The following is a 15,000-nucleotide window of genomic DNA, read 5'->3' as shown; positions in this document are numbered from 1 at the left end:
GGTGGACGAGCTGGAAGCGAAGACGGTGTTCGTGCATAGCTTCGAGGCCAACGTGTGGGAGGTGACGGAGGCGCTGCTGGAGGAGAAGGTCAAGACGTTCATGGCGCAGCTCAGGCAACACGGGGAGGCCTTCCTTGACCGCTACTACTACCTCGCCTCCTACAGCAGGTAAGGGAGGGTGTGGGTGGTGGGCTGGCGTAAGCTGATATAAGTTAACCTAACCTAACCTGGCATAACCTAATCTATCCTAACCTAACCTAACCTAACCTAACTTAACCTAACCTGACATAACTTAACCTAACCTATCCTAATATTACTAACTTAACCTCAGTGCTACTACTACTTCGCCTTCTATACCAGGTGAGGGAGGGGACGGGGGGCGTGTGGATGGTGGGCTTACCTAACCTAACTTTACATAAGCTAACATAACCTAACATAACCCAGCCTGTCTTAGGCTGACCTAACATAGTCCTGCTTGTCTTAATTTAACACAATTTAACTTAACCTGAAGTATCTTACCTAACCTAATCAAATCTAACCTAACCTAACCCAACCTAACTGAGCCTAAACTAACTACTACTACTAATTCGCCTCCAGCAGTAAGTTAAAGATGACCTAACCTAACCTAACCTAACCTAACCTAAACTAACTTAACCTACCTTAACCCAACTTAACCAAATCTAACTTAATAAAATCTAACCTAAACTAGCTGAACCTAACTTCACTTAACTTAACGTGACCTAGCCTAAAGTGACTGCTGCTACTACCTCGCCTTCTCCAGCAGGTGCGGAAGCTTAAAGATGACCTGATCTAACCTAACATGACCTGAACTGACCTAACTTAACGTAGAGTGCCTTAACCTAAGCTAACCCAATTAATTTTAGAGAGAGAGAGAGAGAGAGAGAGAGAGAGAGAGAGAGAGAGAGAGAGAGAGAGAGAGAGAGAGAGAGAGAGAGAGAGAGAGAGAGAGAGAGAGAGGACATATTTACTCTGCTGCTACCACCACCACCACCACCACCACCACCACTACCATTGCATCACTAGCAGAAAATGAAAGAAATAAGAGGGAATGAGTGAATAGGAAGAAGAAGAGCAAGGAGGAAGGGAAGTGAGAGGGGAGGAGGAAGAGGAAGAAGGAAGAAAAGTGAGAGGGGAGAGGAAGAGTAAAAAGTAAAAAAATATGGAAAGCTTACGAGGGGGAAGAGGAGAGACAGAAAGGGAGAGGATAGAGAGAGGGAGAGGGAGAGAGGGAGAGGGGTGGGAGAAGGGGGAGGGCGTGTAAGTGGGTAGCCTTTTACAGCCTTATTAAAGGTAATGAGGGGAGGAAAAGGTAAATAAATGGAAAGAGATGTTAGCAGCCTCGACCACCACCGCCATCATCATCACCACCACCATCATCACCACCACCACCACCACCACCACCATCACCACCATCATCATCACCATTATTATTATTGTTGTTGTTGTTGCTGTTGTAAAATGGTTGTTTTTACTACCATGAATAATCAAATTTCTCTTCATTCTCTCTGTTTTTCCTCTTCCTTTATCTTCATCTACTCTTTTTTCTCATTTTATGCTTCTTTTTCCTCCCTCTTATCCTCCTTCCCTTCCTCCTCTTATCTTCTTCCCTCCTTTTTCTTCATCTCCTTCCTCTCCTGATCCTCTTCCTCCTTCATCTCCTCCTTTATCCTCTTCTGCCCCTCCTCTACCTCCCTTTTTCCACTTCCCTTATCAACTTTATTCATCACTTTCTTCTTATCTTCCTCCCTACCATCTCCCATCCTCCTCTCCACCTTCTTTTCTACCCTTCCTGTATTTTCCCTTCTGCCTCGTTCACTTTCTTTTTCCCTCCACCACCACCACCACCACCACCACCACCACCACCACCACCCAGGCCGGAGCTGTACCAGGCTGTTTACTATGAAATCTGGATCTACGCTACGAACTTCCGCAATCCGCAGCCTCACAACAAGGTCGCGCCCCCGCAGAGGCGCCCCCGCGTCAACAAGGTCACCCAGCGCACCCTCACCAAGCTGTGCAGAGGTGGGTAACGGGGGCGGGTGGGTGGATGGAGGAGGGAGGAAATGAGTGATAAGTGGAGGAGGGAGGGAAGAGAAGGTGAAGGGTGAAGTGATGGATGAAGGTGAAGGAGTGGGTGATGGGCGATGGGTGAGTAAGAGAGAGAGAGAGAGAGAGAGAGAGAGAGAGAGAGAGAGAGAGAGAGAGAGAGAGAGAGAGAGAGAGAGAGAGAGAGAGAGAGAGAGAGAGGAGTAAGTTGAAGGTGTGACAGTAGCAGAGTGATGTGATGCTGGGAGGAGGAGGAGGAGGAGGAGGAGGAGGAGGAGGAGGAGGAGCTGGGAGGAGGAGGAGGAGGAGGAGGAGGAGGAGGAGGAGGAGGAGGAGTAGGAAGAGGGAAGAGAGAGGAAAGAAGGGGAGGACGTGGCGGTAGCAGTGGAGGAGGAGGAGGAGGAGGAGGAGGAAGAGGAGGAGGAGGAAAAACGAAGAATGGGAAGAGGAAGAATATTCGACCTGAGTGAGGAGAAAGGAAGGGAAGGGGGAAAAGGAACAGAACAGAAAAAAAGAAACAAAAGAGAAAGAAGGAAAAAATGGAAAGGAAGGAAAAGTGTGAGAGAGAGAGAGAGAGAGAGAGAGAGAGAGAGAGAGAGAGAGAGAGAGAGAGAGAGAGAGAGAGAGAGAGAGAGAGAGAGAGAGAGAGAGAGAGAGAGGTAAAGGTGCAGTAGTACAATTTCGCTAATGGGTTAAGGGGGGACGAGAGGGAGGAGGGGAGGTGATGTACTGTATCCATAACACTTAGCCCATACTGCTCTCTCTCTCTCTCTCTCTCTCTCTCTCTGAAAGTCTCCAATCTCTATCATTCCTATCTTTTCTATCTATTAACATTCTTCCTCTTCCCGTCTCTTTTATCTTCCCTCCATCTTCCTCTCTTCCTCTTCTGCTTCTTGTATCTTCCCTCTATAATGCTTCTATTTTTCTCCCTCTTTCTCTGAACACCCCACTCATACCCCTCTCCCTCTCTCTCTCTCTTCCCTTCGTCAGGAGTGGAGTGCCCGCGGTTTGAGGTTCTTCGCACCTTCAAATACGGTATCCAGAAACGCCGCTACTTCAATGCCCTATTCGCTTCCACGTCCCCTGAGGAGTGCCACTTCACCACCACCTCCATCTGGAAGGGATTCATGCCCCTACATCTCTACAAGCACGGTGGGTGAACGGCGAGGGGCGGGAAGAGAAAGGGACACAGAGAGAGAGGACGAGGAAGCTGCGGTACTGATTAAGATAGAAGACGGAGGCTGTAGGAGGTCGTTTAAATGAAGATACTGCAAGTGGAGGGGAAGGAGGGAGGGAGAAAATGGGAAGGCAGACTGAGATACAGAGAGAGAGAACAAGGAAGCTGTAGTGATGAGGAAACGGGAGAGAGAGAGAGAGAGGGTTGCAGGGAGTCGCTGGAGTGAGGTTGCTGTTCGATACTCTCCAATACGAGGGGTGGACAGAGGAACGAGTACAGAGGATACACAACACAGGGATGTCAGTTTGGGGACTAAGTTAGAGAGGCGAGGCTAGGCTGGTGTGGGTGGGTCAGTAGTAGAGACGAGGAGTGCATGGGGGAGGAAGATGCTGGACATTGGATAGAGCAGGAGAAAGAGAAGAAGGCCTAAAGGAGGGTTTAGGATGCAGTGAAGGAAGACCTGCTTGTATTGGTCAGACTGAGGAAGGCGCTGAAGAAGGGGAGGAAGAAACGTGAAAATTGTCTGGTGGAGGGAAATGTATAGGAAAAATTGTATGACAGAGGGAAAGAAATCACCCGGAAAATAGTCAGAAAAGTGTGAGGAGGAAAAGTTACAGTCACGAGTAGGAAAATATGTGTAGGGGAGGAAAAATATCAGGAAAAAAATGTGTAGAAGAGATAGAACTTCACCCACTAGTTTCCCATCACCACATCCCCTCCCTCATCATCACAACCACCACAACCCCTCCACAACCCGTCCATCTCTTTATTTTCACCCATTTTCTCTCGCCTTCCTCCACCACCACCACTCTTGACCCACCTCCTGCTACCTCCCCCGCAGGCATCAACTCCCACATGGAGGTGCTGGAGGCCACTCGTCCCATCGCCCTGGTGCACGTGAGGACCTCGCAAGCAGTCCACCCAGAGTGTCCCCAGAACCTTACCATGTCCCTGTACCTTCCACGGCGCCTCCACTCCAATCCCCCGCAGACTGGTTACTCCGCGGTGGGTGTCCGGTGATCCTCTCTCTCTCTCTCTCTCTCTCTCTCTCTCTCTCTCTCTCTCTCTCTCTCTCTCTCTCTCTCTCTCTCTCTCTCTCTCTCTCTCTCTCTCTTTCTGGTTGTGTTTCATTGTGTCTGCCTCTCTCTTTTTTCTATTTTTACTTGTGAGGAGGAGGAGGAGGAGGAGGAGGAGGAGGAGGAGGAGGAGGAGGAGGAGGAGGGAAGGGAGTGAGGAAGGGTAATTAAGGAAGGAAGGCAGGAATAAAGGAAGGAAGGAAGGAAGGAAGGAAGAAGAGAGAGGAGGGAGAGAGAGAGAGAGAGAGAGAGAGAGAGAGAGAGAGAGAGAGAGAGAGAGAGAGAGAGAGAGAGAGAGAGAGAGAGAGAGACGGAAATTTTGACGACGCGATCATTAACACCTTCAAAGATAAAAAAAAAAAAAGCGAGAATTGGCAAGATTTCTGAAGTGGGTTGAGAGAGAGAGAGAGAGAGAGAGAGAGAGAGAGAGAGAGAGAGAGAGAGAGAGAGAGAGAGAGAGAGAGAGAGAGAGAGAGAGAGAGAGAGAGAGAGAGAGAGAGAGAGAGAGAGAGACTTTCTAAAAGATTCTGATTCCATTAAAGGGGATTAGATACCAACTACAAGGAATTAAGTCCTGGGTTTTGTCAATCTGTGGTTTTAATGAAGGAGGAGGAAGAGGTGGAAAGAGAAGGAGGAGGAGGAAGAAGAGAAGGAGGAGTAGGAGGAGGAGGAGTAGAAGGAGGAGGAAGAGAAGGAGGAGATAGGAAGAAAAGTGAATATAATTGAGGAGGATGAGAAAAGAAAGGGTTAGGAATATAATGATGTTTGTTTATCTAAAGACGGAATAAAAATAATGAAGAGCTGACAGAGAGACAGGGAGGGAAGGAACTGCTGTGAGAAACAAATGAGGATATGGCGAGAGTTGATAAAGAGAGTGACGTAAATAAGTGATGAAAATACAGAAGGTGAAAAAAGGAAATAAATAAATGGAAATTATATGAACACGAGGAAAAAGGAAAATAAAAATGATAATGAACAACAAAAAAAAAGTCATAATAACGAACAGAGAAGTATTGATAAAAAAGTGAAAATTAAACTTATAATTAAAAGAATAAAACATAAAGCACAAAAAATAATGAATAAGAAGAGAAAAAAATAGGAAAATCAAGGAATAGAGAATAAATAAAAAATAGTAAATAAATAAAGTTCAATAATATAACATAACGATTATATCAAAATTTGCGTACATAAAGTGTGCAACGATACGTACACACGAAATGCACATAACTACACTACATGGTTACTCAGCCGTGTACACACTGCGCTGGGGAACAAAATGTCATGTACGTAATAAGAGAGTCGTGTACGTTATAAAGAAAAACATACATGAACACACACACACACACACACACATACACGAAACAAGATATAAATGAATAAATAAATGAAAAAAATAAATATTCACGTAAACTTACTGAATAAAATAAAATACGTAAAAAAAATAAAATCATTATATACATTTTTTTTTCCGTTACATTAAATTCCAACCCATTTCAGCTTTAATTCCCACGCCCTTCAAAAAATTCCCACGCCCTACAAAAAAATTCCTATGCTCGGCCCTTTAAATCCCACTCAGCTCTTTGATTCCCAAACTCGGCCCTTTAATTCCCAAACTCGGCCCTTTAATTCCCACACTCGGCCCTGAATTCTCACGCTTATAATGTAACATCCAAACACCAATTTTTTTTTTTCTGTTCACTTTTTTCACTGATTATTTACTTGATTAATCATTTACGTATCTATTTATATATTTAAGAACTCATGTATCTACTAATTCCATGTATTACTAACTAGCTTATTCATTTACTCAACTTCCTCATTTATTTACCCACGTATCTAATTCCCCAGCCCAAAGTACACATCACATCTATGAATGACGTGATAGTATATGCTTACACTGTGGGCGGGTACCTGCTGGAGCCCGCGCGCGTCAGGCAGGAGCTGGCTGACCTCAAGCACCGTCTGTCGGAGTTTGGCGCCTGTTACCGAGATGACGAACACTACGTGGTGATCTATGACTTCATTGTGAGGTGAGGCTGAATGTGGGAGGATGTAGGTGGGAGGGTAGAGTGGTGGTGTGTTTGGGTGTGTTTGGTGAGGTGTTGTGGGCGTTTGTGGGGTGTTTAAGTGTGATAGGGGAAGTTAAGGTGTGTTGTGCTTCTTTGGGTGTGGTTTACATGTATTAGGTGAGGTGCTGGAAGTGTCTGGGTGTTTCGTGAAGTACTGGGGTGTTTGAGTGTGGTAAGAGGTGTTTGGGTATACAAGGTGAGGTGTTGCGATGTTTGGGTCTTTTGGGGCCATCTGGGTGTGCTGGCGGTGGTTTGGGAGAGGTTTGTGGGTGTGGGTAAGGTGTGGCAGTGACATGGGTTGGGTGGGGAGGTGCTGAGTGAGGACTGAGGGAGTAAGGGTGTACTGTAGGAAGAGTTAGAGAGAGTGTGGGAGAGAAAATGGAGAGGAGATAAGAATTTTTGAGAAAGGGAAGAACTGGAAGACATGTAGAGAAATGAACGTGGATATAATCATACTACTACTACTACTACTACTACTACTACTGCTACTGCTGCTGATGATGATAATAATAATAACTATTTCTTTCAGGTACCACGGGAGGCAGAACGAAATTTGGGTTTTGGCTGAAAATTGCAAGGCGACCCACAACGGCTGACTGGGCGTGGTGGAGGGAGGGGAGGGATGGGACGAAAGAAGGAAGAAGAAGAGGAGAGGAGTGGTGGGGTGACTTTGGAGTATTTATAAAAACACACACACACACACACACACACACACACACTCACACACACACACACACACTTTGCCATCACACGAAGGTTTAAAAAAAGATAGAAACTTAAGATAATAAATAATACATGTTTCTAATTTCTTTCTTTCTTTCTTTTTTTTTCCAAGTAAAAGCAGTATTTATTTACACTTCTATGTACACGAGGCGGGCAGGTGGAGGGTGAGCAGGCAGGCCGGGTGGGGAGGGGTGGTGTGGGCGGGACAGCCTTGCACCCCTCCCTGCTCCTCCCAGCTCCGCCGAACACCGCCCTCACCCAAACACACGTGATGTATTGGCGGGAACAATAAAAGGGATATCACTGCAATGCCTTCCTTTGAGTTCCCTTTTGGCACAATGCATGGAGGAGGAGGAGGAGGAGGTGAAAACTTGTATAAATATGATGATGATGATGATGATGATGATGATGATAGTGACGATGACTGCTTCCATGAATACCACGCCTCCGCCGCCGCCCCCCCCAGCGCCGCGTCAGTCCATCGAGGGCGTGGAGGCGCGGGAGTGGGCGAGCGTGGACCACGGTGAGGGTGGAGCGTACACTGCCGCGCGCCGTGTCCCAGGCGGGGCCCGCGCGGGTTGAAACACACCTCGCCCTGGTGGTTGTAACTCACGCTGTTGCTGTTGTCGAGGGCGGGGGACGGCTGACCGGAGTACCTAGGAGTGGGCAGCGAGGGTGCGGCTTCCGAGGCGGTGGAACCCTTGCTTATCACCGAAAGGAAGTCCCGCCACAGCCTACGCGCTTCACGCTCCCGGAACACGTGGAACAGGAAGATGAAGAACCCTTGCAAGGTGTTGCTGATGCAGAACAGGTAGGAGAACACCACGCTGGGGCGCCAGGCGGAGAGCAGCCCGAACACCCACGTGAAGCCCAGCAGGAAGAACACGCTGATGGCCATGCGTAGCTGTGTGAGGCGCAGCTGCCGCTCAGACAGGGTGCTGGTGACGCGCACGCGGCCACACGTCACGGCGTGGATGATGCGCATAAAGAGCACCATGTTGACGGCCATGGTGGCGGCCAGGGGCGACACGAAGGCGTATCTGAAGGCCGTGCTTGACATCCAGCAGATTTTGTCCTCACGATCACTGTCATAGAGGGCGCTGTCGTACACCAGCACGGCGATGATGGGCACGAAGGGCACGCCCCAAGCACACACGGATGCCTTCCAGATGAACCTCGGGATGTACGTGCCCACCACCTTCACGAACTTGAGGTACTGGTGCACCGCCTCCACCAACATCCAGCCGAAGGACGCCAGGATGAAGTAGTGCAAGGCAACGGCCACGCCGCGGCACATCAGCGGGTACAGCGTCTGCTCCACGCCGGTCAGGAACACGACGAGGACTGCACAAGATGGCCAGGGCGAGGTTAGCCAGGATCTTGTTGCTTAGGCGACGACGCCATTTTTGGAAGACTAAGAAAGTCGTCAACACCAGCAGGAGGCTAACGATGGAGAGCAGGCAGCCGATCGTACTGATGACGGTCAAGATGCTCTCGTGCACTTTTGCGCTCTCGTCGAAGTTAACGAGATGCGCGAAGCACGTGAGATGACTGCAGTGACACAACCAGTGGTCCTCGTGCCTCCCGCCGCTCCAGCAGCCCGCCGTCGACCACCCACCACGCCCCTCGTTCATCCCGAAAGTCCCAAAAGACGCACTTGGAATCATTCTCGGCGCCGCGCACCTTGAAGTAGATTCTGACGGGATGTGCGAGGTGCGCCACGCTGCGGCCGCCGTACGTGGCCTGGATGATGTGGCCGCTCACTGTGTGATTGGGGAAGGAACTGTTGTCTTGGAAAAGTTTCGAATTCCGATACACAGCAAACATTAGTTGCACTTTGTCATCTTCCGTGCCTCCGCTTCTTGAGTCCCTGGCCAGGGTGGCCTCCTCCGCCACTTGCCGCGTCAGGTTGTTTGGTAAGATGATGGTGACTTTACTGCGCTTCCAAATGTTCTCATTTCCTTTTCTGACCACCTCCTCCTCTTCCTCGTTCCAGAGTAGGCCTTCCTCCTCCTCCTCCTCGTCTTTGGCATAAGCCTGGTATCCGATGACGGGTGACTCGGGCACCAGATCGAGCCTTTCCACGGACACCAGCCTCTTGTCGCTCCGCAGCGGCTGGTCGCCGAGGCGGCGGGGCAGCTTCACACTCAGACTGATGTTTTCCAGGGATTCCACCAAAATACTGGACGTGTTGAGGACTCTTTGCACGTCCCCCGAACACGTTGTCGTCCGCCTCCATCACGTTTGTTCAATGTTTCTACGATGTGGTCGAGATCCCCACGCCCCACTGGGGGACGTGTGGGACAGAGAATGCATTTTCTTGGCGACGAAATGCACGTCAGCGGACGTGAGGGAGTCACCTTGGGCAGTGAGCGCCGCGAGGTCGGCGGGGTCAGAAGGCTGAGTGTCTTGGTTGATTTCCCACAACTTGCGAGTCACGTTGAGGGGGCGGTCGGTGCATTCCCCAGACCTGTCGCCCCAGTGATACCCGCGGATGAAATCCCCCACACACTCGCGAGTGACGGGGATTACCCTCTTCCGTGACGCACAGCTCGGCGGGCAGTACCACCGTGGCTCCTTGCGTCGCCGGCCACGTGAGGGTCGCATTGGTGGGGGCCCTGCTCCCGCTGCGTCTCCTGGTAACAGCCAGTGGTGCTTCTGACGCTCACGCCACGACACGATTTGTCGGAAAGGTGCTTCACCGCTGCAGCGACTCTCCCGCTGACCTCGTCTTCCGTTAGCTGCATGTGTCCTCGTGTGGCCTCGAACTGCACGTGGAAGTGGAGGTGTAGAGCGTCACCCTGAGCCTCGGGAAAAAGGTAGAAGTTGTCCGTCGTGACGTGCACGTGAGCTTGGGCGAGGCCTCCCCGCACCTGCTCCAGGAAGTCAGCCACGCAAGGATCACTGTATAACTGACTCTCGGGATAGAAAGTGGCGTCGTGCAGGGGCCGGGCTGTACTGGGTGTCGAGAGTGACGGTAACGGAGAGGCTGAGTGTGTCACTGCGTGAGTATAGCAGCATGTTGGACTCAACGAGGCGGAAAGGTGAGTCCACCCACACCGAACACTTGTAATAGCCTTGAGTGTCGCTGTCCACAGCCGTGAAGGTTTCTAGGTCTTCGTAACGCTTGTATACGAGCGGCACCTCGCGGCCATTCACGTGGCACCGCGGGTCGCCAACAATAGGGGCGTCTGGGGGCTGCACCTTCACTAGGACGGTGCCCCGCCTTTTCGAACAGCTGCAAGGTCACCTCGGGCGCTTTGACGCTCTTCTGACAAAGGATGACCGTCTTGGCGGCGTCATCACTCTCGCGTACCCAACCCGAGGGAGTGAGCACCTCGTGATCCAGCGATGGGTCGGCGTCGGCCTCTCCAGTTGAGAAAGGTGACTCTTCTTGTCTTCGTTTCTGTCAGTCTGATCCAAACCGACGTAATGTTGTGGCTGTACAAGTACTGCCTCAGAGGCCAATCCAGGAAGCCGTCGCTGGGGTCAGGGAGGTACGCGTTCCCCTCCGCACACAGTGCTGCCGCCTCGTGCCACCCGAGCCCCGGCTCTCTGCGGAGCACATGGAAGCAGGTCCCCCGACCCCCCGGGTACCCGCTCACCTGCCAACCATCACACAGCGAATTCTTGATGAAGAGATTAGGCTTGGCGCTCCGCCAGTCTTGGCTCGGAACAGCGAGCAGCCCGTGCATATCGAGGATGGTGAGGAAAGGCAACGCGGCGCTGCACGGGAGGCTCAGCAGGAGGGAAGAGTTCGTATCCAGCGCTAGACAGTTCTGCTCAGGGTAAGGCTTGCCCTGCCGCCCACGACACGTTGAAGCGGGGCGACCCTGCGTGGTGCGCGATGGTATACTCTGACGCGCCGGGACCCAAGAACGTCATGGGACCGAAAGGCGCCAGTCTCTTAAAAGGTAGCCATAATCGGCCGCCACCTCCCCGCTGCGCCAACCACTGCCGCACCTCCTGGTATAGGGACGGCACGCTCGCCTCAGCTTGGTGCAGGCGCGCCATGTCCAGGACACTCATGGCATTTCTGCTATTGTACGCTACATGGAAACCCTCGCCCCACGTGCTGGCGGGGGTCAGCGAGACGCAAAAAGCGCCGGCGAGTCCGGTGTAGCCTCGCGGGCAGAAATCGAAACGCTGGCACTCATGGGGATCGAAGTGGGAGCGCGGCACCGTGGGTTGTTAGTTCCAGCGGCAGCGCCCCGCCAGCAGCCCACCGCCTGCAGCCTCGCAGCGGTAGTGGAGCGGCTGTACCTTTCCCACCTCCGAGAACGGCCACGCGATCCCGGAAGGCTCCTCTGTCCATCTCCTGCAGCGCGTCGGGGAAGGGCCGCCGCGGGGCTCAGCAAACCTGTCCCGCTCCAGCAAGTCTTCGAGTCCCCGCCCGCCCCGCACCATGGCCAGCACAATCCCGAAGGCGGCGCTGGACGAGGGAAGATGAATCTGGACTCTGGTGGACACAACGGCAACATTGGATTCCACCTCGTCTTTCGTCACGATGGACAACACGTCGATGGGGAAGTCTTCAAAGTGTGGCAGCGAGGCGGAGAGGGCGCGGCGCACCGTGCCCTCCACGGAGTGTGTGGTGGGCGGCGGGGCTTGCCAGGACCACCGCTCCTTGAAGTGCAGCAAGCAGCACCTCGTGTCCATCCAGTGTGAGCAGCACTTTGTTACTGACGTGGCGGGCGGGCGAGCGGGGCTGCCATGCCTCGCACCAGTAGGCCCCCTGCAGGAGGAGCTGCGAGGCGTTGGCGGCGCCCACGTGTGACTTGGTGGGATCGTGCACGGTGGCAGGGAGGAGGGTGGGGAAGTGCAGGGGAAGGTACACACCATCCTGCGGGAGGAAAGAGTATTAATGTGTGTGTGTGTGTGTGTGTGTGTGTGTGTGTGTGTGTGTGTGTGTGTGTGTGAGGACGTGCACAACTTACTCTGATAAAGCTGAGAACCATTTTGAAAGTACATCACTCCCTTCCTCTCCCCCTCTTGGCTTCCTCATGTACCATCATTCCTTTCTACCTTTCCTTCCTTCTTCCTTCCTTCCTTCCTTCCTTCTTTCCTTCCTTCCACTACCAGCATATTAACTTTCTCTTCATTACCTTCCTTCCCCTATCTTATCTCAAGGCCCCGCCACCTCTCTCTCTCCTCTCTCTCTCTCTCTCCTCTCTCTCTCTCTCTCTCTCTCTCTCATCTCTCTCTCTCTCTCTCTCTCTCTCACCTTGCTCCAGAACACCTGAGGCTGCGGGGAGGTCGGGGTCATCATCAGGGGCCAGGTGGGGCAGTGCAGGTGAGGGAGATGAGATGAAAATCCTCCTCCTTTACTTTCACCCAGCCATCCCTCGCCTCCACCTCTGCGCCGCCCCCGTCCACCTCCACCCGAAGCTCAGCCACTCCACCTGACATGCAGGAAAGGGGAAGAAAAAGATGTAAATGTGAATGGAATCAGGATGGCACAAGAGGTAACGGGTACAAGGTTGATAAAAGTTATATTTTAAAGAGAGATAGGAAAGGATTGGTTCTCAAATAGTGGTGGGTGAATGGAATAAATTCAATAACCGCGTTGTTAGTGCTGAGTCATTAGGGAGCTTCTGGAGGTTAGATAAACTTATGGATGAGGGTGATAGATGGAAATAGATAGGTGTTTTCGTAAAGGGACTGCCGCGTGATGGCTTCTTGCTGCTTCCCTTGCTTATTGTTGGTCTTGTGATCTTATGTAATGTGTCAGGTGTGTTTAGTCAGGTGTGTTTTGTCAGTGTGTGTGTGTGTGTGTGTGTGTGTGTGTGTGTGTGTGTGTGTGTGTGTGTGTGTGTGTGTGTGTGTGTGTGTGTGTGTGTGTGTGTGAGAATATAGATATATTTTTTTGTTATGTTTGACTGTTGTTATTCTTTATTAGTCGTTGAACAAAAGTGGAAAAAAAAAAAACAATGTAAGCTAAGAAAAATATACAACACTTGGTGCTTCCTTTTGAGTTGAAAATTTAAAAGAAAAAAATGAAAGGAGGAAAATGGAAACAAAAAGTATGGAGAACAAAAACATGAAAGCAGGAAAAAAAAATGGAGTAACAGATAAGTAATTATAGTGGAAATAATGACACTACTAATGTTACGGGAAATTTGCTTCCTAGCTATAACTTTTTAAACGTCCCTAGAGGAAAGAGAAAAGTAAAAATAAATATATTCTGCATAGTTTTTCATTGTGACGAGAGAGAGAGAGAGAGAGAGAGAGAGAGAGAGAGAGAGAGAGAGAGAGAGAGAGAGAGAGAGAGAGAGAGAGAGAGAGAGAGAGGAGAGAGAGAGACTATCCTTCACTGTCACTGCATAAACAGGAAGAGGATCCCGTACACACACACACACATACACACACACACACACACACATACACACACACACAACTTACTCGTTTGTGTTTTCTCTATATTCGAGGGGCGGAGGCAGAGGGCAGGGAGGAGGGAGGAGCAGGGGGAGGGGTGAAGGAGAGTGGAGGGAAGGTGGAGGGAGGCACAGTCTTCCCTCCCTCCCTCCTTTCCTTCAGCCCATCGGAGGAACTGGCCGACGGCTGTGGAAGGAAAGCTGTGGTTGTTATTTCTGTTGTTGTGGTGGTTGTGGTGGTGGTGGTAGTAGTGGTAATAGTAGTGGTGGTGGTGGTAGTGGTAGTTGATGTAGTTATTGTTGCGTTATTATTACCGTTTTTTATCATTTATATTATTATCATTACCACTACTACTACTACTACTACTACTGCTGCTACAACTACTGCTACAACTACTACTACTACTACTACTGCTGCTGCTACTACTACTTCTACTACTACTACTACTTGTACTACTTCCGCTACTACTGGTATTACCATTACTACAATTATTATTATTATTATTATTATTATTATTATTATTATTATTATTATCATTATTACTATTATTATCATCATCATCATCATCATCATCGTCATCCTCCTCTCCCCACACACCACCACAACTCCACTCCCTCACACACACACACACACACACACACACACACACACACACACACACTTTCCCCGCCACCTTCTCCTCCCTACCACACACACCACCACCACTACCACCACCACCACAACCCACCAGGCCGTCTCGTGAACCACTGCAGTCGCCCCTCGTGTGACCTGAGCGCCGTCCAGGTCAGGTTCCCGGGGGTCAGCTGGGTCACCTCGGGCCGGGTCACCTCGTCAGGACCCAGGAGAAAGCCGCCCTCGCTCCTGCAGAAGTGATGCGCTGATCTCCAATCCTGCGGGCGTGAGGATAGGTCAGCTCAAGTCAAGTTGGATAAAGTGAGGTCAGGTTCGGTGGGGAAGGTCATGATATTAAAGGTCATGGTTTAATAGGTAAGGGAAAGGCAAGATTTTGCTAAAAGGTCAAAGGTTGGAACAGGTTAAATGCACTGCTGGTAAAGTAGGTTACTGAAAGTTAGGCGGGGATCTATAAAATAAAATTCAAGGTCACATTAGGTGGAAAACAAGGTCAGGGTAGAAGGTCACAGGAGAAAGACTACATAGGTCATATCACACAAAAAGGTCAGGAAAAGGGCAGTTCAAGATCATAATAGACAAAAAAGAACACAGACCGAGAAAAAAGGTCAGAAAGGTCAGTCACAGAAGGTCAAAGCTAGATCCCAAAGTCCAGAAAGGTCATGTAACACAAAAAGCTCAGGGCCAGGTCAAGGATAAAAGAGGTCAGAGATAAGAATAGGTTGAGAGGAAGTCAAAGAAAAGTCATAAAGGGTCAAGTAGAGGTCAACGAGTAGAAAGAAGGTCAAAGGCTGTATCAGGTCAAGAATAGATGAAGAGAGAGAAGGTCAGAGATCAGATTTTAAGGTCACTGTATGTGTGTGTGTGTGTGTGTGTGTGTGTG

At 50.3% G+C, this 15,000-nt stretch overlaps 2 protein-coding genes and 1 long non-coding RNA gene across 4 annotated transcripts in view; 1 reads left to right on the top strand and 2 right to left on the bottom strand.

The window, feature by feature from the left end:
* LOC135104794 (mucin-2-like) overlaps positions 1 to 7,421 on the top strand; it is an 18,497-nt gene extending 11,076 nt beyond the window's left edge. For both annotated transcript variants that reach the window (XM_064012384.1, XM_064012385.1), the window contains exons 7-12: positions 1 to 168; positions 1,895 to 2,043; positions 3,058 to 3,219; positions 4,086 to 4,249; positions 6,169 to 6,350; positions 6,919 to 7,421. The exon at positions 1 to 168 is cut by the window's left edge and continues 5 nt beyond it. In XM_064012384.1, the coding sequence (XP_063868454.1) occupies positions 1 to 168; positions 1,895 to 2,043; positions 3,058 to 3,219; positions 4,086 to 4,249; positions 6,169 to 6,350; positions 6,919 to 6,985 (892 nt within the window). In that variant the 3' untranslated portion in view covers positions 6,986 to 7,421. The remainder of the gene's footprint in view (positions 169 to 1,894; positions 2,044 to 3,057; positions 3,220 to 4,085; positions 4,250 to 6,168; positions 6,351 to 6,918) is intronic.
* LOC135105275 (uncharacterized) lies at positions 7,188 to 12,508 on the bottom strand. Its single transcript, XM_064013496.1, is given in 11 exon segments — positions 7,188 to 8,454; positions 8,456 to 8,752; positions 8,754 to 9,638; positions 9,640 to 9,770; positions 9,913 to 10,070; positions 10,171 to 10,350; positions 10,542 to 10,717; positions 10,902 to 11,303; positions 11,385 to 11,564; positions 11,659 to 11,955; positions 12,337 to 12,508. Coding segments are annotated over 11 exon segments (3,954 nt in total). The 5' UTR covers positions 12,379 to 12,508; the 3' UTR covers positions 7,188 to 7,248.
* A 1,767-nt stretch (positions 12,509 to 14,275) lies between these two features.
* LOC135104800 (uncharacterized) overlaps positions 14,276 to 15,000 on the bottom strand; it is a 51,455-nt gene continuing 50,730 nt past the window's right edge. Inside the window, exon 3 of the long non-coding RNA XR_010270540.1 lies at positions 14,276 to 14,377. This is a non-coding gene — a long non-coding RNA (uncharacterized LOC135104800). The remainder of the gene's footprint in view (positions 14,378 to 15,000) is intronic.

Source organism: Scylla paramamosain, chromosome 11, assembly GCF_035594125.1.
Source record: "Scylla paramamosain isolate STU-SP2022 chromosome 11, ASM3559412v1, whole genome shotgun sequence".
Classification (NCBI taxonomy): Eukaryota; Metazoa; Arthropoda; class Malacostraca; order Decapoda; family Portunidae; genus Scylla; species Scylla paramamosain.
The sequence above is the reverse complement of the archived record's forward strand: the minus strand, read 5'-3'. Positions and strand labels throughout refer to the sequence as shown.